Consider the following 26,000-nt stretch of genomic DNA (forward strand, 5'->3'; position numbering starts at 1 on the left):
AGGTGGGAGCCCCGGGCTGATCCTCTAACCTCTGTCTCTGCTTCCCCCACCCCACAGCCTCCGGAGGGTTGCCCCGAGGCTGGGCCCTCCTGGCTGAGAAGCCTTCCTCATCCCCAGCTTCCCCCGGGCGATGCCGAGAGGGAGCCCGCGGGCTGGCCGCGAGTCAAGAACCAGGAGTAATTACACGAGAAACCGTTCTTTGCACAGTCAGACAAAAACACGCACGTGCCTTGCCCCGCACTGGAGGAGCGACGCTTTGGGTTTCCTTCTGGTCTTTTTCCAAAAGAACGAAAGGTTTTCACCAAACAACAAAAAAATACTGTGTCAACCAAAAAAGAGCTTTAGTTGGTAAGACAGGGTTTTGGTGAGAACGTTTCCGCTGACCCAAGCAGGGCGGATGAGTGAAACCCCAGCGGGACTCGGGGAGACTGGCTGCTCAGGGAGGCAAACACCGCCGGCTCTTATCAAGGCTCCTGCCCACGCAGTCATGTGATGTGTGTGCCCGTACCTGCGCGGCGGGGCGGTGGGCAGCCCTTCGCGGGCGTGTGTCGCTGTCCTCGGAGCAGGAGACGGGGACAAGAGGCTGCCTGGCCTCTCCCCGGCGAGCAGGGACATCCCCGGCAGGGGCTGAGGCTGCAGGAGGGGAGCGGCTCGGCTCCCCGTCCCGCCGAGGGGCCACCGGTCCCGCCACCTGCCTTGTCCACCCCTCCGAGGGGGTGGAAATCTCCGGCTTGATCGGGAGAAGCCGAGTGACGTCCGTCAGAGTCGGTGCACCGGGACGAGCGGAGCCCGAGCCGGGGCTGGAAGGAAGCAGTGCAGGGCACGTGAGTGGTGTGGCGAGCGGGAGGCTGTTATTTGGGTGTCCGGGAGGTGTTTCTGTGTGAGCAGGGGGAGCAGCTGAAGTTGGTTCCCCTGCGCGGGGTCCTACGGTGTCTGATGGGTCACAGGCTGACGTTCAACCTTTCCTTGGTTCACCAAGCTCCTATAGCAATGTATGATAAAAGTCGAGCTCAGGTCACAGCCTCCCCTCTCCCCGGGGAAATCACCGAGTCTCTGATTTCAGGTTTATTTTCTTTGACTTCAGGTCGTGTCTTTGACTTTTCCAGGATCTTGGCAGTTGTATCTCACAGTGCCCGGAACAGCAGGGGAGGCAATGCTGCACGAACCTTATAGTTCAATAGGCTGGCCACGTGCAGCCCCAGGGCCGGCGGGAGAGGCAGGGATTTGGGCTCGTGTCTCTTGGGGGTGCTGGCCCGGAGCGTGGAGCGCTGCGGGGACCAGAGACCGCAGTGCGTTTCAAGGGGGTGAGCTGCAGTCGCAGCCCTGCACGCTGTGCCTCAGCTTCCCAACCCTCGTGTCGGTCGAATCCAGCCTCACGGGTGTTTACTGCGTGGTAAACAGTGGTAAACAGGGACAGGTTGTCCCTGTCTCCTAGATAAACGTGCTCTTTATGATTTCCTTCTGCTTTTGCCTAGACACATCACTTGAGCTAATGCCAATCCTTCTGAGGATGTCCATGACTGAGACAATGAGCCCAAAGAGATCTGTAGGAACTCATACAGGCCAGGGTCAATACTGGAATTTTTCAGCAGAAAATCCCTCTCGGCTCTGTCTCCAGCCCTGACGCGCAGGCGGGTCTGCCCTGAGGTGGGCTGCAGTCTGACACACCTGCCAGGCAAAGGCCCCAGATGGGAACAGCTTGGTGGTGACTCCTGACACCTCAGGCAGATCCAGCAGGCATGGCCAGGTGTGGTCTCACATCCCCAGAGCCCAAACCCGTCGCGGGTTAAAACAAGCATCTCAGACTTTGCGTGGAGCCTAATGATGAGTTTGCAACTGTCTGCGCTGCTGCCGAGGGGGGTGGGGGGGTGGGGGGGTGGAGGTGTCTCTCTGTTTCGCCTTCCCCAGGTGCTGAGCTCCGTCTTCACTCATCTCTGCTTATCTTGCTCTTGGAGCAGGACTGATCTCCCACCCGTGTTTCCCTGGCCAGGTCTGTGTGGGAAGGTGGCAGGATGGCTCGGAGGATGAGCATCGACGAGCTGGAGGACCAGCTCCTCTGTCCCATCTGCTTGGAGGTCTTCAAGGAGCCCCTGATGCTGCAGTGTGGGCATTCATACTGCAAGTCCTGCGTGGTGTCGCTCTCTGGAGAGCTGGACGGGCAGTTCCTGTGCCCCGTGTGCCGCCAAACTGTGGACTGCAGCGCCTCGCCACCCAACGTCACGCTGGCCCGCGTCATCGAGGCGCTGCAGAGCCGGGGTGAGGCAGAGCCCACCCCGGAGTCCTGCCCGACGCACCACAACCCCCTCAGCCTCTTCTGTGAGGCCGACCAAGAGGTGATCTGCGGGCTGTGCGGCACCATCGGCAACCACCGCCGGCACAAGATCACCCCCATCTCTACCGCATACTGCCGGATGAAGGTTGTCAGGCAGAGCTGGCCAGGGCTCCTGGGGTGGGGGTTAGGGCACCTGCAGTGCTTGCTGGCCACGTGTCCCCTCTCCTTCGAGGGACAGGCTGGAAGTGATGCCAGTGTGGGGAGCACGGTCCCACGGCACAGCCAGATGTGGGGCAGGGTTCCCGGGCCGGGGGGCAGCCGTTTCTCAGGCTGAGCACGTCCCCAGCTGAAGAGGGCTCAGGGTTTTGGTGGTTGAACTGTGGTGGAGAGAGCCGGGGGCCGGAGAGCGTTGGCGGAGCCTTTCAAGACTGTTTCCAAATACCATCAAAAAGAGTCTGGAGATAAGGGCTGAGGCGAGGTGCCACAGGAGAGCGGGGAGGCAGGGAAACAGGAGCCCCGGCCAGGCAGAGTAAACAGCTGGCGTCCCCTGCCCAGCATCACATGAAAGTCCCAGGAATGGAAAAGCACGGGGCCACCCATCCCCTCCGCTCCTGGCACCGGGGAGATAAGAGCAGGAGGCACCAGAAACGCTCCTGCCCCAGCCAGGCTCCAGGCGCTGGGAGGGTGCCGCCGGCCTGGTGCTGTCTTGCGGCTGCTCGCCACCCACTTGCCACCCGCTCGCCCGGTACGGAGCCGCCACGGGGTGTGAGATACGGAGGGTTGGGAATGGGAGCGGAGACACGGTGCTCCTGGCAAGAGTACTTGGTCAGCAGCGTCCAGATCGGGGCCATGCTCTGAGCGCTCTCCTGCCTCTGGCAACCCCAAATCCTCTAGATCAAGAGAGTAAAGATCAGCAGGACATGCAGGGCCCCCGAAAGCTGAGAGGAAGCTTAGGAGAACGTGGCTTCTCAGGGCCACGTGCTCCTTGAGGGGCTGACAAGCACTGCCTGCAATCAAGGAGGCTGCCACAGAGGTCCCTCCTACAGAGGTGCTGTCTTTTCAGGAGGAGCTGTCTGTGCTGCTGACCGACGTCCACCAGTACAAGAGGAACCTGGATGAACACTTCAGCAAGCTCATCAACAACAAAAGCCGCATCGCAGTGAGTGTCACGTGCCAAAGGAGCCTGTGTCCTGGAGTCCTATGTGTCCCACACAGCCCCTGGAGCAACCTGTGCTCCTAGGTCTCCCCAGCTCGCCTCCTCTCCTTCTCTTCCCCCTTCCCTGGGAGAGCAGACAGGGCTTATCTTCCGCCCTGTTACCCGGGGTTCGCGTTCTCCACGAAACTCGGGGATTAAACATAGACCTGTTTTCGGGAAGGGTGACGTAGCCCTCTCTGGTGGCACAGCCCTGTTTTCGGAAGGGGTGAAGTAACCCTCACCGAGCGCCCTGGCTGAGGGCACAGTCACTCAGAGCTGCTTTGACCGAATGTCCTTGGAGGTGGGGAGATAACAGGTGGAAAGGACCCCACTCGGAGCAGGTGAAACGCCGTTGGTTTCACATTGATGCCTGGTTTAGCTGCGTGTCCGTTTCTCACGCAATAGAGGTCTCCAAGGGACCTCCTGGCATCCCTTCTGAGGCTAAAGCTTCCCAGTGGGGCTCCTCAGAAGGGCTCAACCCAAATGCAACTGGAGCTGCACTTTCTCCCCCTTAGCCCAGGACACAGGTTGTTCGCTGGGAGCAGAGGGATCCAACAGCTCTTTCAACGCTCTGATGAAGCTGGTTGGGGGCATCAGGAAATCAAAATCCAGGGGAGGAGAGGTGTAAGACAGGGGTGTCGTGGTGGTGAGCTGCTGAGGGCAGCAGGATGAAACAACATCTAGCCTGCTGTACAGAGCTGCTCTTTATTTGGAAAGCCAGTGGAGGGCGGCTTGGTGGGACACGTTCACATTGCTGGTGGCATCTCTGAAACCAAAAAGCGGGTGAAGGGGATGGAGCGAGGCAGCCCTGCACAGCCACTTGCTGTCTCCCGGCAGAATGAGGCGGATGTCTTCAAGTGGGTGATCCGGAAGGAGTTCCAGGAGCTGCACAGGTACATCGACGAGGAGAAGGCCACCTTCCTGGAGAGCATCGAGGGGAAGGCAGCCCAGCTCATCACCTCCATTGAGTCCCAGGTCAAGCAGACGTCGGACGCCCTGCAGAGGCTTAAGGAGATGCAGAGCTCTCTGGAGGCACTCGGCAACGAAAGCCAGCTTGATTTCATCCGGGTGAGTGCGCTGGCTAGTGAAGGCAGTGACAGTCAGCCAGGCTCTCCAGCCCTGAGCCTGCTGCTCATAGCCCTGAGCCCTGCCCTGGGCAGTGGGAACCCTCACCAAGCACAGCTGGGACACCACGAGAAGCGAGATGTAGGTGCCCTCTGTCCAGCCAGGGCTTCCCGCGATGGGAGAGACTTGCCCTCCACGAGAGGTGATGCCCTTAGCTCTCCCAGGAGAGGAGAGCCCTTGCCTCTCCACCCCGGGACATGGATGTGTACAGCTGTGACCACGCAGAGGAGCTGCCGTTCTGTCAGGCTCCCACCACCGATTCTCTCTTTCTCTTGTGTTTTCCAGAAATACGGCTCCTGCCAGTTCAGGTGAGTGGTGGGACCCAGCAGCAAACAGCATCAATGGGGATGGCAGTGCCTCCGCACCAGGGCTAGAGGTCCCAGGCCAGTGGGCATCTCAGCATTGCTGGGGCAGCCTTGCCCCTGCTGCTGTGATGGATAGCCACGGCCAGAGCCATGCACTCGGCCCCAGAAGAGGGCAAGAGCAGCTGGCGAGACACCAGCGGCTCCATCACAGACGGCAGCCAGGTGAGAAGAGGTCACACACCGTCCCCGCCACCTGTGTCACGGCTGCCCGTGTCTTTCCAGGTCAGAGCTCCCCAGCCTGCACCCCGGTGATGGCATCTTTAGCCCCGTGTCCTTCAAGCCGTGTTTCCACCAAGACGACATCAAGATGACTGTGTGGAAGCGCCTGCACCGCCGCGTCCTGCCAGGTACTGACCTGCCCCGCTGGCAGCGCGCCGGGTGCCCTGGCTCACTGGCGCGTGGGACAGGCCGCCCAGCCAGCGTCGCGCTGCCCCGGCCTCCGTCTTGCTCTCTGCTTGTGCGCTCCTCACCCCCAGGAGAGCTCCTGGAGCGGTGGCTGGCCGGGTCTCGTGCTGGTAGCAGCCTGCTCTGGCATAACGCTCCAGCTGCTTGAAGTTCAGCAGTGCCAGCTTGTCCGGTGGTGCCAGTCCCCGGGGTCGCCCGGAGCCGGACCCTGCCTGCTAGCGTGCCTGGAGCCTGCGTGCTTTCCTTCTAGCTCCAGAGACGCTGAAGCTGGACCCAGTGACAGCGCATCCCCTCCTGGAGCTCTTCAAGGGCGACACGGTGGTGCAGTGCGGGCTCTACCAGCGCCGGGACAGCAACCCCAAGCGTTTCAACTCCAGCAACTGCATCCTCACCTGCAAGGGCTTCTCCTGCGGCCAGCACTACTGGGAGGTGATCGTGGGCACCAGGAACCACTGGCGCGTGGGCATCATCAAGGGCACAGTCAGCCGCAAAGGGAAGCTCAGCAAGTCTCCCGAGAACGGCGTGTGGCTCATCGGCCTGAAGGAAGGGAAGGTCTATGAGGCCTTCAGCACCCCGCGGGCCACCCTGCCGCTGACCGCCCGGCCCCAGCGCATCGGCATCTACCTGCACTATGAGAAGGGCGAGCTGACCTTCTACAACGCCGACAACCCTGACGAGCTCAGCCCCATCTACACCTTCCAGGCGGAGTTCCAGGGCCAGCTCTACCCCATCGTGGACCTGTGCTGGCCAGAGCGAGGGCCCTACTCCCCCCCATCATCCTGCCTGTGCCCGCCGCGAGCCAGCACCCCCGGGCGCCGTACAACCACCCTGCCCCAGAGGAACCCACGAAGCCATAGCCTGGCCAGCGGGATGAGGCTGTGGCCGGGGAGGGCTGTGGCTGAGTCCCGAGGGCCCTCAGCAGAGGACAGTCAGGCTGCGTGCAGGGTTGTCCTCCCGTGGAAGCTGTGTGGTACTGCAGAGTAAGCTTCAGCAGCACAGGAGGGTCCCTCCCCTCTCCTCTAAGAGCATAAATGTCAGCCTTGACCTGTGAATCCCCATCCCTAGTCTAGGAGGCTGACCCTAAAGCTGGCCTGCGAAGATCTCCCTGTGCAAAGGAGCGCCTGCCTGAAAAGCGTGAGCCGTGAGCGTCCGGGGGCCTTCGTTGGCATGTCTTTCTTCTGAATAAATAGAGTTTGTGTCAGGCGAGCTGGCTGCTGGCTAACACTGGTACCGTCTCTGAGGAACCGAACCGCAGCCAGAGCTGAGCGGGCAGCTGCAGTGCCCTGCGGAGGCGCGAGGAGCTGCCGGGAGGGGAAAACGGGAGCCGAAAAAGCAGCTGCAGAGGTCAGGCCCCGGCGGGAGGACGCCGGCGTGCCCGGGGCACCGCCTCTTCCAGCTGCTCCGGGTTGTGAGCGGGCACAGGGATCCACGCGCAGAGCCTGCCCGGGTGGGACGCTGCTCCTGGGGCCGCGGGCTGAGGCAGCGTGAGGGGAGCAGGGCCGGGCAGCCGGACACAGCGGGGAGCACGGCCTGACCAGCTCGGCCGCCCCGCACGCAGCCCGGCGGCAGCTCTCCGACGGCCCCTTCCCTGGGCCCACGGCGAGTCGTCGTTCCCGCCAACCGCAGGGAGTCACCCGGGACCCCTTCCTAGGGCTCGTCACCCGAATTCACAACCAGCCCGTGCCACCCGTGGAGAGGCTAGGACACGAAATAGACCGTTACAAGGGTATTTATTCCTGCGCGTGGGGTGTCCCTGCCAAATCAGGGCACCCGAACGTGGCTTTACCCGGGGCTCTTAACGCCCTTCAAAGGCTCAGGCAGGACACAGCCGGGCTCAGCGCCGACGCCCGCGCCACCCGTTGCCAATCCACGGCAAAACCTTGCAAAGGCAAGACTTGCTCCTCGTCCGTTCTTCCCGACGGCCGGCCTTGCCGCCCTTAACCGACCCGCGATGCTGGCGGGGTTTTCGGGAGAGGCCCTTAACGGCCCGGCCTGATCTCGGCTGACCCGGGGCCATCCTTTATCCCTCGCGGACCAAGCATCCCGAAGCCAAATCCTCCTTCCCAGGAGCCGGGCTGCCCCTTGATTTGTTTTAATTAAGCGTTGAACCCCACCGGAGCTTCCCACAGCGGGTCGCAGCCGCTGCCCTCGGCCCGACCGGCGGCGGGGAAGCGGAGCAGCGTGCGGGGCCGCCCGCGGGGCGGGCGGCCCCGCACGCTGCTCCGCTTCCCCGCCGCCGGTCGGGCCCGGCCGAGCCCTCGCGTCTGCTCACCGGGCCCGAGCCCGCCTCAAAGCCGGCGGCCCCCGGGGCGGGTGTCCCGGCCCTCGGAGGCGGCGGGAGGGGGGTGGGGGGGGGCCGGCCCGTTCCCCCGGCGGCGCGGCCGAGGGGGTCCCGGCTCCGCCGCTCGCCCCCTGCCGGCCGGGAGGTCGAAGCGGCGGCGGCGGCGGCGGCGGCGGCGGCGGCGCACGCGGCCGGGCGGGGGAGATGGCGCTTTACAGCGCGGCCGCCGCCGTCCTGGAGGGGCTGGAGCGCGGCGACGGCGGGATCAAGACCCTGGTGTACAACAGCCGCTTCCCGGTGCGGGGGGACGCGGGGCCGGGGGCGAAGGGAGGAGGGGGCGGCCCGAGGTGGGTTAGGCCCGGGGCAGGGTGGGCCCGGGGCGGGGTAGGCCCGAGGCGGCGGGGCGGGGGGGGGGGGGGGGGGGGCCGGGGGCCCTGTCCCCGGGCAGCCCCTGACCGCCCCGCAGCACGTCCGGCAGCTGTACGCCCTGGTGTCCGAGACCCTCCGCTACTCCCCGGTGCTGGAGAAGCTGCTGGCCGGCGCCGCGCTGCTGCGGGCCGAGAAGAAGCTGCCCCCGCAGCTGGCGAAGGTAAAGGCGGGCCGGGGGGGGGGGAGGCCCCTCGGCGGCGGGGCCCGGGGCGGCCGGGCCCCGGGGCTCACCCGCGTCCCTGCAGGTGCTGGTGTACGACCTGCTCTTCGGCAAGGGCCTGAAGTGCGGGGGCCGCTGGAAGGCGCTGGCCCGGCGGCACCGGGCCCGGCTGGAGGCCGAGCTGGCCCGCCTGAAGGTGCAGCAGAAGGTGAGCCGCAACGAGGAGCTCCTGGCCCCGGCGCAGGCAGCCAGCCCCGGAGGTGAGTGGGCCTTGGGGCCGGGCGGTCTCCCTGCGCTGGCGGCAGCGGTGGGTTGTGTCTGACCCGACCGGCTCCCCCAGCCTCCCAGGTACCGCGCTACGTCCGAGTCAACACCCTGAAGACTTGCGTGGACGATGTGATTGACTTCTTCAAGCGCCAGGGCTACTCCTACCTGGGCAAGGCAGCCAGGTAAGCGCGTCTTTCTGCCGTCCCACCTTATCTGGGACGTCAGCGAGCGGCAAGGGCTTGGGACGAGGTCCTGTGGACCGGAGGGTTGTTGGTGCTCACGATGTCCAGGTTGGGGTCCCCATCACTCCCCACTCTTACCTTCTGCCTCTCCGGGCGCTGCCTGGTGCCGAAGTGGAGAGGAGTCGCGGGGCGAAGGGGGGGGTTCTCGGCCTGGGCTCTAGTGTGGGCACGGTGAAGCAGGACTGTGTGTTCATCCTCCCTGTGCCTCGTGGGCAGTGTGGAGGAACTGAGGGCCCTCTCCGGGAAGAAATTCTTGTTGGATCTGCATCTCCCGGAGCTGCTGGTTTTCCCTCCGCAGACGGACTTCCACGACAACCTGCTGTATACTTCAGGACACGTAATTCTGCAGGACAAGGTGGGGGAGCTGGGGAGCAGGAGGCTGCAGGGGCGGGAAAACCACCGACGTGGGTGGAGGGTCGGCCCCTTCCTCCATGCCGAGGGCTGGGCTTGGGCCGGCTGTGCTGCAGCGCTGGAAGTCTAAGCGAAAATTGTGAAGGCAGCCTGCAGCTGTGGGGTTCCCCTGTGGCTTTGCTTCCGTAGCCTGGAGGTACGGGACGAATTACTCTGAACTGAGCTGTAAACCCCCCCCCCCCCCCCCCCCCCCCCCGCGGGAGTTGGGGACCAGCAGCGGGGAAGAGTGCGGGGCTGTGGGCCGGGCAGAGGCTTCCGGCGGTGGATGGTGGCGGTGGGCTTGGCCCTCTGTTGCTGTGGCTGCCTGCCACCCCGCAGCGTCAGCCATGCCCCGAGGAGGGGCCGGGGGTGCTTGCTGCCCGCACCTCTCACGGGGGTTTGCCCTCTTGCAGGCCAGCTGCCTCCCTGCCTTCCTCCTCGGCCCTGCTGCCGGCTCCCACGTCATCGATGCCTGCGCTGCCCCCGGGAACAAGACCAGCCACCTGGCTGCCATCCTGAAGAACAAGGGGTGAGTGCAGGTTTTTATGTGCTGGGGGGGAAGGGGTGCAGGTGGCCCTGGTCCCCCCGAGCCCACAGAGAGCACAAGGAGAACGCGGCAGGAAGAGCTGCAGCCCGTCACCCTGCCCCGCTAACTCAGGGCGATGCCTGCTTCTCCCTAGGTGGGCTGGTGGCTCTGATAGCGCTGGGCCATCGGAAGGGCCTGAGGGGACGTGAAGTCACGTAGGGGTTCACTTCCCAGGCCCTGACCCCACTCTCTGCCCGACACCGGCCCTACTCCTGCCTGGGGGAGCAGCTCCCGAGCTCTGCCCGCCCGGCGGACGGCTGGTGGTTGGGGCTGCTGGGGCAGCCTGCCGCCGTCAGCACGGTTCCTGGGGCCGGGCGGGGGATGTTCATGCCTCTCTTGGGTGCCGGGCTCTGCCTTCAGCCAGATCTTTGCCTTTGACGTGGACACGAAGCGCCTGGCCACCATGAACACCATGCTGACGCGGGCTGGGGTCACCGGCTTCCAGCTGGCCCAGCAGGACTTCCTGACCGTGGATCCCGGAGACCCCAAGTACAGCAAGGTGACCCATATCCTCCTCGACCCGTCCTGCAGCGGCTCAGGTAACGCACGGGGCTCCGGCCGCCCCACCTGGAGCCGGGCTCTGGGCGCGTGGACCCCCGGGCGACGGCCGCTCTCCCCGCAGGGATGGTGAACCGGGTGCCGAGGGAGGAGGCTGCCCCGAGCGCCGAGCGGCTGCAGGCGCTGGCCGGCTTCCAGCGCAAGGTCTTGAGCCATGCCCTGAGCTTCCCGGCTCTCCGGCGCCTGGTCTACTCCACCTGCTCCCTGCACCGGGAGGAGAACGAGGACGTGGTGCGCGCCGTGCTGCAGGAGCGGGGCTCGGCCTTCAGGTGCGCCGGCCTCGGGGGGAGGGGGGGCGGGGGGACGCAGCGCAGGGTGCTGTGGGGCTCGGCGCTGACGCTTGTCCCACGCCACAGGCTGGTGAACGCCTTCCCTTCCTGGCCCTGCCGAGGACTCGCTGCCTTCCCTGGGGCAGAGAGCTGCCTCCGCGCCTCTCCTGCAGACACGCTCACCCACGGCTTCTTTGTGGCAGTGCTGGAGCGGCACGGGGAAGGGGCTGCTGCCCCCAGGTGAGAGGAGGGCCTGGGGGGGCTCTGCCTGCCTCCAGCAGGTTCTAGGGGGGGAACGGGACACCACGGCTGGGCTCAGGGCTGCCGGGGCACCCAGGGGGAGGGTGTTGCCTTCCTGGCGTGAGGAAGAGGGAAGACAGAGGGGTAGCGGGTGCGGGAGGGGTGGCCGGGAGCCGCGGTACCTCCGGTGCGTGGCTCAGGCTGTTTGCTCTTGTCCGCAGCTCCCTGCCTGCGGCAGCTGAGGAGAACCCACAGCACGGAGAGGGAACGAAGGCAGGAGCAGCTCCCAAGAAGAAGAGGAGGAGGAAAAAGCAGCGGGTGAAGGAGTGAAATAACGTTTTTAGGACTGCAGAGTGCCCAGCTGGGGCTGGCGGGGAACGCTCCTCCGCTGCCACCACTGCCTGAACAACAGCGGGGCCGCTGAACACAAATAAAGCTTTGTGCCAGCTGCAGCCGTGGTGGAATTCTGTTACGCCCCGTTCCCCTGGGACCGAGTGCCAACCCCCGGGGCCACCCTATTGCCAGGGAGGGGGAACTGCTCACCCGGGGCTGGCCCTCGCAGCCGGGCCCCGGTAGAAGGTTTGCCCCCAAAGCCCCTGGGAGGCAGGGGCAGCCTTGGGAAGTCTGCGAACAGCACCAGTGTTCAGCACACCCCCATTTCTGCACCCTGTAGGGCTGGAGGGCTCCAGCTGGATTAAGGGTGTTGCTTTACCATGTTCCCCCCCCCCGCCCCCCAAAGATCCTTACCCCAGCCTGATGCGGGGCTGCAGAAAGCCTTTGACTAGGGCTGAAACGGATTAAAGTTTCTTTCTCTTCACTGTCTTTTCCAGCATGTTTGTGCAGTCTTGCCCCGAAATTGCCACTGCTCATAGCAGAGGCAAAGTGGGGGAGAAAAGGTGAAATAGTAATAACAGCAGCACTAATCCCATCCATGCACCTGCCTTTGAACAGGGGACACACAAACAGGAGGGTGTTGGAGAGCAGTGCCCTGTACCGCAGCAGCAATGCCTGGCCCTGCTCGGACCCAGGAATCGAACACGGGCGAGGCAGACGTGAACACAGTCTTTTTATTTTAAACCAGGGACATAAGCAGCAAGGAAAAAAATTGCACATTCACACTAAAATCCTCATCAGCCACACCAGGAATGATCCAAGTCTTCAGTTTGAGTTAAAACCCAGCCTCCCCCTGGCCACGTACGGCAGCCCAGGCACAAGGGTCTCTCCCAGCAGGCTCTGCGTGGCGGGGAAGGGACGCAGCCTGGCTCCTCGCAGGGCTGGGCACTTGGGACCTAAATGGGGCAGCACCAACAGCCAGTGCTCCCCAGGGTGCCCCCAGCTTGTACCCGGCTCGTCCCCACCTCCCTCTGCCACACGGGTCTCGCTAGAGCTGACCTGGCCAAACCCCAGCCCCCGGCTCCCTCACCCCCAGAGCCGCTCTCCTGCCCCGTGCCGCCGCCGCCCGTGAGGGCTGGGGAGCGGGCGCTCTCCTGGCTCAGCACCCTGCCCGGGGCAGAGGGAGGAATCGCCAGGGGCAGCCCTCGCGTGCACTAACCCCTTTTTGGCTGCCTTCTCAAAGCCCGAGGACACGTTTGCCCAGGCTGGCTCCTCCTGCACAGGTCGGCCCTGCTCTAACAGCCCACTGCACCCCCTCGGCCACGCTGGTAGGGGGAGGCTAGAAACCCCCCTGCCAGCAGCGGCAGCAGAGACCTGCCTGCACGTCCTCTGCGCCCACTCGCTAAGGGGCCGTGTCCCCTCTGCGCCGCACAGAGCTCGGTCACCTGCCCTCCTTCCGCCTGCTGGGAGAGACGCCTTGTTCCTGGCAGACAAGAAAACCACTCGTCACCGTAACACGCAAGAGCTCCTGCTCCTCATCCTCAGAGAATGAATTAAAAAAAAAAAAAAAAAAAAAAAAAGAGAGGTTTAGTCACATCCACATACATCACATTTTAAAATTAAGGAGATGTTGTCACAGGCCGGGAGGAGCGCGCGGCGGCAGAGCCCACGGGACGTAGCTGCCTTTCCCCGGGACAGCTAGTTCCTGCGGGCAGAGCCGGGGCACGGGCCGGCTCCTCACCGGGCTGCGACAGCACAGCTGAACACTACCAACAGCGCTGCGGGGTCTGGCAACCTCACTGAACCAAGCTTGAAGGAATTCAAAGGCAATTTAGCTTAAATATAAAAATAAATTTTTATTTTGTTAAAAAATGTTTAAATATTTGTTTGTGATTTTTTTTTTCTTTTTTCTTTTTTTTTTTTTAATTTAGACTTCGGCAGACACACACACTCACACGGCTCGGAGAGTAAAAAACCCCGGCAGCAAAGCACTCCTGGAAGTGGCGGGGAGCCCGCGGGCAGGGGTGCCCGTCCCTCGCCCGGGGCAGGGTGGGGGGCAGCTCTCAGGTGACCCCCGGCTCCGGCAGTCTCTTCCCGTAGGAGCTCCCAGGCAGGGGAAGGGCCCCGCCCCTGGCTGGATGGGAACAGGGGAGGCAGCACCGTAGCTCCTAGGAGCTGGTAAAACCCAAAAGGATGGGGATGAGCCAAAAATGAAAAACAATTTGGATTGGGGGAGGAGGGGGGGGAACCCATCCGCTCTGGACTCCTTCCGTTAGTGGCTCCAGAGCACCCCGAGGTGGGGAAGGGGCACCAGGAGAGAGAGGAAGGGAGGGGAGAGACTGCCAGGGCTGGAGCCCCCAGACCTGGGTGTCCAGGCCCCGTCCCCCCTACCCCGGCTGCCTGCCTTTCAGTCACGACGACGAAGGGACAACTCCCCCAGCGCGAGTAGCCACGCAGTGATGCTACTGTCAACACCCAATTAGCCAGGGCGCGTCCCCTGCAAAGGGACGTGCGCCCCCCAAAAAAAGAAACTCCAAACAGCAAATCCGGCATAACCAACATGCCGCCACGCACACGGTTCAGTTCTTCCTCCAAACTCGATTCAATGAGCGCATGGAAACGGGAGCACGAATAAAGCAAAACAGAGGGGGCTTTACACGAGCCCGCAGCCCAGCGGGGAGCAGCGAGGGGCAGGGGGGGCCGCTCGGCAGCCGGGAGAGGGGTGGAGGGACCCCCATCCCCACCCCACGCCTCCAGCCGAGGTCCCAGGCTACGGCGCATCCTCGACTGGAGGTCTGATGGGAAATTAAGTCACAGCGAGGGAGTCGTCACCCAGCTGCAGAAGCTGGGCTGGTCACCCATGGCACCGAGACGCCCACGCCAGGCTGGCACTAACCGCGGCTCCCACGCCAGGCTGGCACTAACCGCGGCTCGTGTTCTGCGGGGACGGCAACAAAGCAGGACCCTCCGGAGGGAGCATGTTCACCAGGCCACGGGATGAAACAACGGGGAAAGATTTCGGGACCTGGTGAAGACGGCATCCCTCAGCAGCCTGGAACCGCAGCCGGCAGGAACGCAGCACGTCTCCAGCTGGGCTCCGAGCGGGGACGTGCGGCTCTGCCGGCTGCCGTGCCGCAGGGCAGAGGGCTGACTGTCGGGGGGGCGCTGGGGAGGAGGGCGCAGAAATAGCTAGAAGAAGCAAATGGGGAAAAATTTACACGTTATGAAACATGGCAAAATAAAGTGAGGGAAGAAATGCTGCAGATATGTACAGAGGTTCATCCAGCCTTGGCTGTGGAACTGTTCAAGTAAGAAGAGTTTGGTTTATCCCGTCCCACCCCGGTCGCTGCCACCCAGCACGGTCTCCGGCTGGCATCAGAGACGGGGGCCTGGCCCCATCACCACTGGTCCCGCCACGGGGACCGCTCTAGACCGGAGCCCCCCACGCGTGTGCAGGGGCTCCTCGCGCAGGCCGGCGGCGGGGGCCCAGCAGCACCAGAGGTTACTTTTTGCGGGTGTGCTGTCTCCGTGCCTGCAGCCGCTGGCGAGCGCCCGTCTTGGATCCTGCCCCGATGGAAAAGGCGGGGGTGGACGAACCTGGAAGCAGAAAGGTCGCTCAGGTCTCTGCAGCCTCACTCGGAGCTGGCACAGGGGGTAGCGTAATCCCCACCCCGGGGGGAATGGAAGGTTTTGCATCCCCCAGAGCCCAGCAGGTACCACCCAAGCCGGCTCCCAGAACGCAGCCTGGCCCTTCCGCCATCCCCAGCCCGAGGGGACAACACGACCCATCAGCTCCCCAAGGCCGAAGCACCAACTCCTTCCTTACCGAAGGAAGCGCCGACTCCTCCGAAGCCCGAGGCAGGAGTGCTGGGCGTCCCAAAGGAAAGGCTACTGCTTCCGCTCCCCACTGCTCCCGGGACAGGCGTGCTTTGCCCGAAGGTGGGCGCAGGAGTTCCTGGAAAGCAACACGCCACTATGAGCCACGGTCGGCAAAGGAAGAAGAGCCTGGCCTTCGGGAGCCGGCGGCACCCGCAGGAGGCACAGATATCGCTCCGGGGGCTGAAGCACCACAGTGCCCTGGGACCAGCCTCTTCACCCGAGAAGCCCTTTTAATGCAAGAAGTTGCGCTCTCATGGTAATCCCTGGGCTCTCCTGCCAGCAGGGCAGCACAGGAGGATTTGCAGGCCTGGGAGGAACAAAGGCCTCTGTCTTTCTAGATCAAGTAGTTGCTCAGCATGTGGGTTTCAGCTCTGTGGGAGGCGAGACGGCCCAGCGAGGGTGCAAAGCGGTAGGAAAAACCTCAGAGTGAGCAAGAAGCGATTGCAGTTGCTGGCTGGCAGCGTTTCTACTCGCCAAGAAGCTCCAGATTGCTTTTAAGCACTGGCAAGACCTTGGCTTCTGCAGGGCACCTGGCTGGGCTCAGCACTCGCACGGAGCCAGGGAGCTGGTGCATTCAGAGGGGCCAAGGAGCAGAATTTAAGGATTCCCCTCCACCACCGAGGGCTGGAGACCCGGACAGCGAGCGAGGGAAGCGCCTTCCCTTCACGCGGCAAGGCTCTGCACAGCACGAGCACGGGCCCCTCTAGGGCCGCCGAGCCCGGGGAGCTCAGCAAGGTCCAGCAGGAAAGCTGCCGCCTCAATCTAGCCCTGCCCTTCACCCCCTGAGAAGGCCCGTCCGCCCCGACTCACCTCCAAACACGGGCTTGTTGTTGGGCGTGCTGGGCACGGTGAAGGCAAAGGGCGTGCTCTGATTCTGCGCACCCAGGGCGCTCTGCGTCAGGGAAGAGCCAAACGGCGTTGCCACCGGGGCTGCCCCGCTCTGCCCAGCCCCGAAGCTGAATGCCACGACAGGAGAGCCACTGCTGAGGGCGGGCGTGCCGATTCCGAAGGCGCTGGCGGAGGGGCCCGGCTGGGTGGTTGCCCCAAAGGTGAAAGGAGAAGGGGTGGTGCCGAAGACGGCGGTGCCGGTGCTGCTGCTCGTGGTCTGGGTGGTGGAACCAAAGCTGGTGGTGGTGGAGGTGCCTGTCCCGAAAGAGAAGACCGACGTCGTGGTACCGAAAGCCGCCTGGGTGCTGCTGGTGCCAAAGGAGCCCTGGGCGCTGGTTGTGCCAAAGGCTGGCTGAGCACCGCTGCCGAATGCCGGCTGAGCAGCGGTCTGGGCCGTGGGGGCTCCAAAACTGAACGGGGGGCCAAAGCTGACGGGGCCAGCAGCGGGCTTGCTGGCGGGCGGCTGGCTCTCCGCAGCACCGGCGCTGAAGGCGGGCTGACTAGCTGCGCTGGGATACGGCGGCAGCGGCTTTGCGCTTGTGCTGAAGGAACTGCCAAAAGCTGAGATGGAGGAGCCAAACGTCAACGTCGCTTGACCTGTCGTGGCTGGGGTAGAAGAGGTCAGTGTGGTGCCCCCAAATATGCTAAAGCCCACAGTGGTGGCAGGAGCTGTCGAGTTTGAAGGTGCTTGGCCAAAGGCAGGGCCTCCTGGGACACTGGTGGTGGCAGTGACCGTGGCTGGAGGTGGCTTTCCGAACTGGAACACGGGCCCTGGGGTGGCAAAGCTGGTTTCTGTGCTGGGAGCTGAGCTGGTCGGGCCCCCGAACAGGAAGGGCTGCGACGTGCTGCTGGATGTGACAGCGGTGACGGTCAGGCTGGCGGTGGGGCCGGTGGAGGCAGGCGGGTTGAGTCCGAAGCTGAAGACGGGTTTAATGGTGGCATCTGTGGAGGAACTCTGCGTGGTGGCAGTCGTAGCTGCGGTGGTGAAGATGACGTTAGGGAGACCTGTGAATCCTGCCAGGGTAGTCGTGGAGGCTGCTGGCAGATCTGCGGCCGAGGTCGGCTGTGACGTTGGTTTGAAGGCGAAAGGAGAGGCCTTTGCTGGAGACGAAGCTGTGGTGACGCTGCCGAAGATAGGCTTGAACATGGTGGTGGTGGAGGGTGTCGAGGAAGGGCCTGAGCTCCCAGACAGGGTGACTGTGGTGGAGACGACAGCCGTACAGGGTGCTGTGCTCTCGCTTTTCGGCAAAGTGCCAAAGATGGGTTTGAAGACAGGGGTCGCGGTGGGCACAGCAGTGGTTGTGGTGGGCACAGCAGTGGTTGTGGTGGGCACAGCAGCGGCCGCAGTCATTGCCGGCTGGCTGGCAGGAGGGGTGTTCAGCATCCCGAAAAGGATGCTTGGCTTCGGGAAGGAGGGAGGCTTGCTGGGGGTCTGGCCCAGCTCCGTGAACGCAGGAGGTGCCAGGCTGCTGGGGGCCTGCACCCCCAAGGCAGGGGGGGCAGTAGGGGCAGGCGTGTTCAACACGGGCACAGGCTTGGTGTCAGCAGAGGTGGCAGGCAGAGAACTCGACTCCAGCGATACAGCAGGAGCGGGCGGCTGTGCAGCTGATGAAGGCGGCTGGGATGCTACCGCAGCTCCAGCGGAATCTGGAAAGGGGGAGAGAGCTTATTTAGGGACAGGGGGTCACCTACAGACAGCCAGCCCTTCTGCCAGGCACCCACCCCGCTGCTGCAAAGGCTCCCAAAGCAGTACCCGCCCGTACCAAACAGACCCAGCCCTCCACGCTTACCGCAGCTCTCAACAGGACCACGGGCTCAGTGTCCCCAAACTTGCCCGCCCCCAAGACCTGCCTGCCATCTCCGCTGCCAGCAGAGCACTTGAACGGGGGGTTTTGCCACCTGCCTCCCACAGAGGCAACGCAGAGCCCCCACTGCGCCTGCCTCGCTCTGCCGAAGTCCCGCTCTGCCGAACCTCCTCCTCCTCACCTGCTGGCACAGGCGCAGCCTGGCTGCTCTGCATCTTCTTCAGGCTGTCCAAGAGCGAGTTGGTGCTGGCTGGGGCAGGAGCTGTCGAGGCAGGCGCAGGCCCCGGGGAGGTCACGGCGAATGCCAGCGGCCTGGACACGGGCGTAGTCTCTGCAGTGGTGCTGGGGACCGCTTCTACTGGGAAGGAGCAAGAAATCAGGACCCGCAACTCGCCGTAGGGGACTAACCCTTAGCAGAGCTTCCCCAGCGGGTAGGGAAACTGCATCAACATCCCACAGCTCCGGCCCTGGGGAACCTCACCCATCACCCTGGGGACTCTGGGGCATGAGGTCTCCCGAGTCTGAAGGCACTAAGAGCATCCCCAGACCCGAGGACCAGGTAGGGCTGACCCAGGAGCTTCCCCAGCCTGCGCTACACAGACACCCCACGGCCCTGCCAGCCCTGGGTTTCTACTCCTTTGCCATCCCCTCCGCGTTCCCAGCCTGCCCTTACCAGCCTTATCCTCCAAGACTTTGTTGAACCACTGCAACGCTGCCTTCTTCTCCGCGTCCAGGTCCTCCGACGTGATGGAGTAGCCCAGCTGAGGCGGTGGGGGCTGCCAAGAGAGAGCAGCAGCTTAGCTCCTTCTCAGGGAAGCCGGCAGAGCCTCTCTGAACGTGTGGTGAAGGCTGGCCGTCGCAAGACCCGTGAAGCAGGTGGTTCTGCCACAGCACGCTACCGCGGAGCTCCGATCCCCATTCATTTTGGCCCCCGGCTTGGCGCTGAGGGCACGGCAGGCCTTCCCCAGGCCATTACCTGGTCCGGCAGCAGGCAGCACAATCACGCACAGCCCACCAGACACTGGGGCTGGGGATAGCGTCACTTCCCACTCGGCCAAGGACGGGGCCTCCTTCCTGAGGGCAGGCAGGTCAGTCTCCCCCCAGCCCTGCAGAAATTGCAGTGAGCACATTCTATCGCCAGAGGAGGGCAAAAGGGGCTGCGAGACAGCGACGTACCAGCGCCAGCTGGTCCCCCCGGCGAGACGACAGCAACTGGATCTTCCGCTTGCGCTTCCCACTGCTCCCCGATGCGGACGGCGGGCTCAGGGAATTCTGCTTCTTCCGCGCCGGCGTCTCCACCGCTACAGAAGGAGACAAGTCAGGACCAGCCCCGGGCAGAGGAGGCGTTTGGCTTGTACCAACAGGGTTGTCCCTTCTGACTCCTCTCTGCATGACCCATCTCAGAGGGGCAGAGCCAGGGGCACGGCTTTAAGCCGAGGACAAGGCTGCGATGCCCTGGAAGAGCAGCTGGCCGCAACACATCCCGGGGCAGTCTGTTACAAGAGCCTGCTGGGGCTCCACAGGGCAGCGGCCCCTTCCCACCTCCACGGACGGTCCTTGCACACTGCCTACCCGAACCACAAACCAAGCAAACTGCGTGAGCCACATCTAGCACTGTGCCACGGGACCCTATCTGTGATGGGCACAAAGGATTTCCTCTCCATTTTAGCTGAGGAAGCGTCAGAATAAGCTCAGCCTGGAATTTGATCAGGATGCTACTCGTACCACAGCAGATCTTGCCCCAAGGCTGACACCTGGACCCGTGCTGGCTTGGGGGCTGGCGTTCCCCCTTGCAAGCCAGCTCCCAGGCATCTGCTAGCACACCAACACTGTCAGCACCCCTTGCTTATCACCCGGAAATCCCTTTAGGGCAGTCGCTGAGGCCAGCAGAAGCGCCACTGCCTTGGGACCAGCACGTTCCTAGTTTCCAGGTGACATCTCAAGCCAATCCCACCTGCAGACCTCAGCTACCTCCTGTCCTGCTGCTTGCTTGCACCGGTGGCCCATCCAACCCGGGCACAGAGCTGGGGCCCACCTACGCTCACCTTTCTCTGTCTGCAGCTCCTTGTCCAATTTCACTGGAGTGGAAGTGTTGGAGCGATGCAACTCCTCTTCCCTGCACAAGTGGGAGAGAGCCAGTTAGGGTCAACCCCAGGCGTGGCCCTGTCCCCAGGGAGCAGGACGAGACCGAACACGCTAAGGACTCCCACCAGCATCCCTGGTGTGTTTCTTTGCCTCCGTCGAACAACAGACCTCAGGACAACAGCCTTGCCCTCACCACACCAGCCTGAAAGCAGCTCCAGGCAGAGGAGCTGCTCCCCTCCCCAGGACCCCAGCTTGGTCAGGCCGAGCCTGCGCACCCTCCGCAGGACAAGTCAGCCTCAGGGAGGCAGCCGGGGGTCCCGGATGGAAGCCGCTGCCCCTCGCAGGTTCCTGGCTTGGACCCACCCTGTCACCAGGGCAGGCGGTTGTGTCGGTTTTAGTTCTGACATAAGCTCAGGTCCTTCTCTGAGCCGGGAGAGAGGAGAACAAGGGCCTGCGCTCCGAGGCAGGCGCTAAAATACAACCCTACTGTAGCTCCCATGAATTGGTTTTGAGGAGATGGCAAAAATCGGGGCCTGTCTCCTCCCAACGTTTCGGCAACCAGCAACCCAGGCCAGGCCAACGCCACAAGGCAATGTCGCCTCTGCGGCAATCTGAGCCCTTAAATCTCTAACCCGGCCCGGGAGCAGGGCAGGGATGGTGCAGTTCAGCGCTGCCGCCAGGACCGCAGCGTAACAAGGTGGCAGGGACACCAACTGACACAACAAGGGGGGTTCCACACCGGTGGGTGACCCAGCAGCCACGTCTCAGAAAGGGGCCTGGACTGTCCCGGCTCCAGCGGAGAGCGGGACTTGGGCACCGGGATGGCTTGGAAGGCGACTGCCCTCTTCCCAGCTGGCATCGACGAGCAGGCGCTCGCCGGGTGAGCGGCTAGTTACCTGGCTTTCTTGAGAGGCCACTCCGGCGTCTGGGAGCGGGAGGACGCTGGGCTGGACAGCGGGGACACGCTCACACCACTTCTCTTCCACAGCTGGAATGCAGAGAGACCAGCAGTAACTCAGTGCGGGGGCTGGCAGGGAGCACAGCCTCCCATCCTCCTGCTCGCCTGCAGATTAAATCCCATCTCCCAGGGCCGTGGCTAACGAGCCCAGAGCCTCTCTTGCTTCAACACCGCTTAACTCCCCTCCACATTCCGTGGAGCACAAAGTCTGGCCGTCCCAAACTGAATCCGCCCTGGGAGCAAGCGGCCTCCAGGCTCGTTACAGCCTGGCCGAGAGGACGGGGAGGGAGGACGCTGTTGGTCAGACGCCGGCTCTTGCCTTCGTGCGGCACAGCCAGAGGCTGCCCGGCTGCCTCACCCTCACGTGCGCGGGGCTGCTTTGGCAGGAGCAGGCCACCTCCTCACCGGGAGCTCAGAGCGGACAGATCCCACCTCAAGGATTTTAGACTCGCCCCAGCCAGAGGAAACCTTTCCCTACCAATACATCCTGGAGGAAACCTTTCCCTGCACAGGCCGCAGAGCTCCATTAGCCATGGCTACATCCCATCCGTCACATTTGCAAGCCTGACCCAGGATGCAAGCAGTATTTTATTATAGTACAGCAGCTGCTGAGGGGACCTGGGTCAAAGTGGGAGTGCACGGCTCCAATACTTGCTGACTCCAGCTGAAAAGATGGCAGTGCAAAGTGATTCCCCCCCCCCCCCCCCCCTCCTTTCACCTGGATCTATCCACCCTAGCAGACTGGCCAAGGCTGAGTAGGGAGGGGGAAAAGAGCATCCTTCTTGCTTCGGTGTAAAACAAGCACTGCAGCAGGACAGCTCAGCCTGGGGACTCCCCCAGCAGCGTGCACCGAAGGACAAGTAACATTGCTGCCTTCTGCCGCCGGCCCAGCAGCCTGCCTAACCCACAAGGAGATGAAACCGCCCGGCTGAGCTGCGCTGGAGGCTCCCCGCAGCGCTCACTGCCAGGCACCCAGCGACACCGCTCTCTTCTTACGAGCCCAGGGTTTGAGTTACATGGGGCGATCCCAGAGGAGGGTCGAGCCACTCCGCACCGGGCTCCGGCGCTGCCTTCAGCAGGGTGTTTCCTACCTGTGAGAGGCCGCGGCTGGAGCTGTAGGAGCTGGCGATGGCGTTGCGGATGGAGCTGGGGATCCCGCCAGCGTACGTGTTGTTGAGGGAACTCATGGAAGAGGTGCGTGACCTCTTGTTTGAGCAGTCATCCGGGCAGTGCGAGACAAGGCCCCTCTTCAGAGAGCCAGGCCTAGAGGAGGTTAAAGACGACTTTATGAGCTCTCCATCACTCTGCCCACAGGTCCTTTAAATGCAGGGCGGGTGGAAGAAAGCAGCCCTGCTCTTTCTCACAGCGCAGGGCTTGGAAAGAGGCCTCAGCAGCAGCACAGCCCTTACGGCCACCGGCCTGCGCTCAGGGTGACAGACGGAAGGCACAGCCACAGCCTCTCTGGCCCTCCCCCGAAGCTGGGCTCCGCAAACAAAAGCCAAGCACCTTTTCCAGAGCCCACAGGCTTTCAGACCCCCCCTCCCAGCTCGCAGCAGTTGCTTTTGGCCCGAAGGGCACTTACTTGGGTATGAGAGAGGCAGGGGCACCGTTGGCTACCAGCGGCTCAAACGCCGACTGCCCACTTCCACTGCTATCGTGGCGCCTGTGGGAGAGAGGGCAGAAGCCTGTGGTTAACGCGGAGGCAGCAGAGACAGGGGCTGCCCTCCCAGCCTCAGAACACCCCTTCCAGGCAGGCTCAGCACTGAGAAAGCACAAACCTTGTTTTTTTTCTTGTCACCCAATACCCAAGGACAGAGGTTTTCCCCATCCACATCCTGCTGTGGATTTTCTCTCCACCTGGTCCTGTCCTCACTGATTCTCACCCTGAGCTGCCTCCTCCCAGGCACCAGCAGCTCCACCAGCTGCCTGCTGGGCAGAGTAGTTCTGATGTAACGAAATCTTTGCTCAAATCCGTTATTCCAAGCCAAAACATTTCAGAGTGCGAGCAGCTCATTTTTGGAACAGACCTGAGCTCCGAAACTCAGATCTCCTACCTCTTCCTAGCCAGTGCCCTGGACCGTTTGAGTCAGAAACCGAATCCCCCTTCCCACAATGATTCAGTGAAGATCTGAAGTCTGAAAGTCTTAAAGCAAACGGCGCTGCGAAGCAGAGCTGGAGGTGTACGATCAGCCCTGTAACTTAGCCCAAGCGCTTCCCTCGAGCTCAAGCATGCTGACCCCATCACGCAGGCGATCCAGCGCTCTCCAGCTGACGCAGGCTCCTTTCTGCCCTCAAAGGTCGCAGGATTTTCTGCCTACGAGCATTCTTCGTGCTTGCCAGGCTTTAATGCCCTCAAAATTGGCTTTCGTAGCAGAGCTAGGTATTGGCATGTTAAAAAAATAGAATAAAGAAAAAAACCAAACTGATCCTGTCTGTGCACCCATCCTGTTGTCGTCCTGCTCAGCTCTCGTGGGGCTCAGATTCACCAAGCCAAGGTAAAGGTTCAAAGGTAGAGGGGAAATCCAGTGACGGAGGAGAGAACGGTATGCTCTGCCGCAGCAGGAAGGCAGCCGGCGACCCCCTGCAAACCGCCGCTCACCCCGCTGCGCTCTCAGGGCCACCTCTAGCAGCAGCCCTAGCGCAGCACGTGGGGCAAAGCGCCTGGGCACTGCCCAAACTGCTCTTCTGTGGTCTCTCAGCTCCCCTGCTCAAGCCCAGGCAGGCAGCCCCAGCATGTGAGGGGCAGAGGGGCACGAGGTGAACAGCCTCCATGTACACAAGTGGGAAGGACGAAAAACAGGAGGGGAGAACGGCGAGGCAGCGCTGTGCCCGGGAGGTTAGAAAGGCTCCAGCAGACCTTGGCACTCAGGATTTATGCCTTGTCCTTCCCAGAGCGCTGGCAAAGACACTGCACCCTCATTTCTTCGAGCTCAGAGCTGGAAATCACTGACCTGGACTAACAAATGCAGAAGATAGTCTCTCTTGTTTACCCTTGTGTTTTTACCTCCTTTTGCTAGCTACAGCGCACGAAGGAAGCACGCAGATCTTTTAAAGCGCAATGCTTCCGCCCAGGGCTGTAAGACTTCGAAATCCCGTCTCTCCTGGAAGCCTGGGGCTGACTGAAGGATAGAGATGATGAGCCTACAGCAGATACAAGCATTTCCCACCACGTTTCCCCGGCCTGCAAACCCCCGTGATGACAGAAGCCACTTCCCTGCCAGGGAGTCCTGCCAGGCTTCCCCAAACCACATCCCAGCCGCTCCCAACCCCAGCAGCGCTGGGGAACACGCTTGACCCACGAGCTTGCCTAGACAAAAACCTAAACCACATCCCTTTGATCTCAAGGACAAAACGAAGTCTTGGAGAACTTTCCGACACAGCCCGGAGGGCCGGGTGATGGGGTGTGCTTCCTCTCTGCGGTTCACTTCCCCCAGCACTTTTCCAACCCAGGCTCCTGGTCACACCGGGCCCGGCGCACTCTGGGACACATCCCATTTGTCACCACTGAAGCGCCAGCCCCGTTTATGACCTTCCCAACACACTGGCAACGACCTGGACTGCTGGCTTATTACCTTCTCTTGCTCTCCTGATCGTTCCCAAAAGCCTGGTCCTCCTCCTCCTCCTCCTCCACAGCCCGCTTCCTGCTCTCCTTGATGGCATTTAGCACAGTCTCTTTTGCACATGGGTCCAGGCTGCTGTTGGCCGGGAAGGCCACGGGCGAGATCAGCTGCTCCAGGCTGCGAGGCAAAGCAAAGCAAGGCATTAGGCAAGCCGGGATCCCCAGAGCGAGATCCCCCCACCCAGTGCCCCGGCCGCCCCCACGGAAGGGGGTGGAGGGCTCTCCCGTGAAGCCTCTCCAGGAGGTTCGGACCACACAACGCTCCCTGCAAGGCAGTAACGCTCGGGATGGGGACGGAGCGGTCGCTGCTGGCCCGGGAGCGGTGCGCTCTCCCCCGGGGGACTGCTCCGGGCAGCGCAACCGGCTGAGGGCCAGGTAACCGGTTTCCCCCCCACCCCGTTCAGTCCCATCAAGGTGAAGTTCCTTCGGCCCTGCCCACGCCTGAGGCGAGGCCGAAGCGGGGCCCGGTCCCCACTCCCGTACTCACGCTGGGGAGCGGGCCAGGCCGGCGGCCGGCCGGGCGATCCTCACGGTGACGGGGCTGCGGAGCGGGCCGGCCCGGCGAGCCCAAGGCGCGCTCCTGGGCGAGCAGCCCTCCCAGCGGGCGGCGGGCAGGCCGACCGGCACGGCGCTTCGGGCCTGCGGCAGCGGGTAGCGGCGGCGCGGCGCCCGCGGCGGGCAGCGCGGGGCGGCCGGCGGGGCCCTGCGGGGACAGAGGGGTCAGCGCCGCCGGGGCGCGGGGCTCCCCCCCCCCCCGCCACCCTCCCGCCCTCCTTCCCCGCCCCCCCGCTTACCCGAGGCCGAGGCGGCGCGGCGGAGCCCTCGCGGGCCGGCCCGAGGCGGCGGCCGGGCCCCCGTTGGCGGCGGCTTTGCCGGGCGGGCGCGGCGCGGGCGGGCCGGGCCGCATCGCGCACCAGGCCCCCGCCGCGCCCAGCGCCGCCGCGCCCACCAGCGCGCCCCGCAGCAGCAGGCAGGCCAGGGCCAGCGCCAGGGCCAGCGCCGCCGCCAGCGCCGCCGCGCCCCGCCGCCCCCAGCGCCCCGCGCCCGGCCCGCCCCCCGCCATCGCCGCCGCGCCGCGCCGCGCCGAGCCGAGCCGCCCGCCAGCCGCGGCCGCCCGGCATGCACTGCGCGGGCCGGGGCGGGGCCGGGGCGGGGCCTGCCTGGGGCCGGGGCGGGGCTTGCCCCGTGTTTGGGCGGGGCTTGCCCGGGGTGGGCGGGGCCAGCCCCTCCCGGCGCGGCCGCGGCCCCCGCGGCTCCCCCCCCCCCCCCCCCCCCCCTTGTCCCCGCCTGGCCCCTGCGTGCCCCCACCCCGACCCCCCGTGTCCTCGTCCCGGCCGCGGTGTCCCCTGCTCCATCCCGGCCCCTCTGCCCCAGTCCCAACCCGCCTGTGACCCCGCCCTGACCCCCGTGTCCTCCCGTCCCCATCCCCGTCCCCCCACCCCGACCAGCGTCCCCCATCTTCGTCCACATAGCCCTGTCCCAGCCCACGTGCCCGTGTCCCCACCCTGACCCTCGGGTCTCCCCCATCCCGACCGCTGTGTCCTCCTGTCCCCAGCCCCCCATCCCCACCCCGACACCACATCTCCCCCACCCAGATTCCCACGTCCCCATCCCCACTCCAAAACCAGCGTCCTCGTCGCCATCCCAAT

General features: G+C 63.9%; 3 protein-coding genes across 4 annotated transcripts; 2 read left to right on the forward strand and 1 right to left on the reverse strand.

Annotated features, from left to right (window-relative positions):
* Positions 1–550: 550 nt before the first annotated feature.
* TRIM50 (tripartite motif containing 50) lies at positions 551–6,584 on the forward strand. Its single transcript, XM_076354703.1, has 7 exons — positions 551–824; positions 1,991–2,417; positions 3,336–3,431; positions 4,305–4,535; positions 4,878–4,900; positions 5,180–5,304; positions 5,613–6,584. The coding sequence occupies exons 2-7, from the start codon at positions 2,013–2,015 to the stop codon at positions 6,344–6,346; spliced, it is 1,614 nt and encodes a 537-aa protein (XP_076210818.1). The 5' UTR covers positions 551–824; positions 1,991–2,012; the 3' UTR covers positions 6,347–6,584.
* A 1,243-nt stretch (positions 6,585–7,827) lies between these two features.
* On the forward strand, positions 7,828–11,236 carry NSUN5 (NOP2/Sun RNA methyltransferase 5). 2 transcript variants are annotated; one of them, XM_076354722.1, is made up of 10 exons: positions 7,828–7,940; positions 8,110–8,232; positions 8,318–8,492; positions 8,573–8,681; positions 8,958–9,096; positions 9,545–9,660; positions 10,078–10,256; positions 10,340–10,544; positions 10,632–10,784; positions 11,006–11,236. In XM_076354722.1, the coding sequence occupies exons 1-10, from the start codon at positions 7,848–7,850 to the stop codon at positions 11,112–11,114; spliced, it is 1,401 nt and encodes a 466-aa protein (XP_076210837.1). In that variant the 5' UTR covers positions 7,828–7,847; the 3' UTR covers positions 11,115–11,236. The 2 variants fall into 2 exon arrangements, with proteins under 2 accessions (XP_076210837.1, XP_076210838.1); XM_076354723.1 differs by having other exon boundaries at positions 8,122–8,232.
* A 601-nt stretch (positions 11,237–11,837) lies between these two features.
* Positions 11,838–25,258, reverse strand: POM121 (POM121 transmembrane nucleoporin). The gene is made up of 13 exons (XM_076354896.1): positions 25,146–25,258; positions 24,839–25,063; positions 24,305–24,469; positions 22,315–22,395; positions 21,824–21,995; positions 20,671–20,762; positions 19,735–19,805; positions 18,866–18,990; positions 18,363–18,465; positions 17,871–18,044; positions 15,807–17,531; positions 14,944–15,072; positions 11,838–14,714 (listed from the first exon to the last, which is right to left on the reverse strand). Exons 1-13 carry the CDS (start codon positions 25,256–25,258, stop codon positions 14,620–14,622), a joined length of 3,270 nt encoding a protein of 1,089 aa, XP_076211011.1. The 3' UTR covers positions 11,838–14,619.
* Positions 25,259–26,000: the final 742 nt, after the last annotated feature.

This window comes from Aptenodytes patagonicus, chromosome 17 (assembly GCF_965638725.1).
Source record: "Aptenodytes patagonicus chromosome 17, bAptPat1.pri.cur, whole genome shotgun sequence".
Lineage (NCBI taxonomy): Eukaryota > Metazoa > Chordata > Aves > Sphenisciformes > Spheniscidae > Aptenodytes > Aptenodytes patagonicus.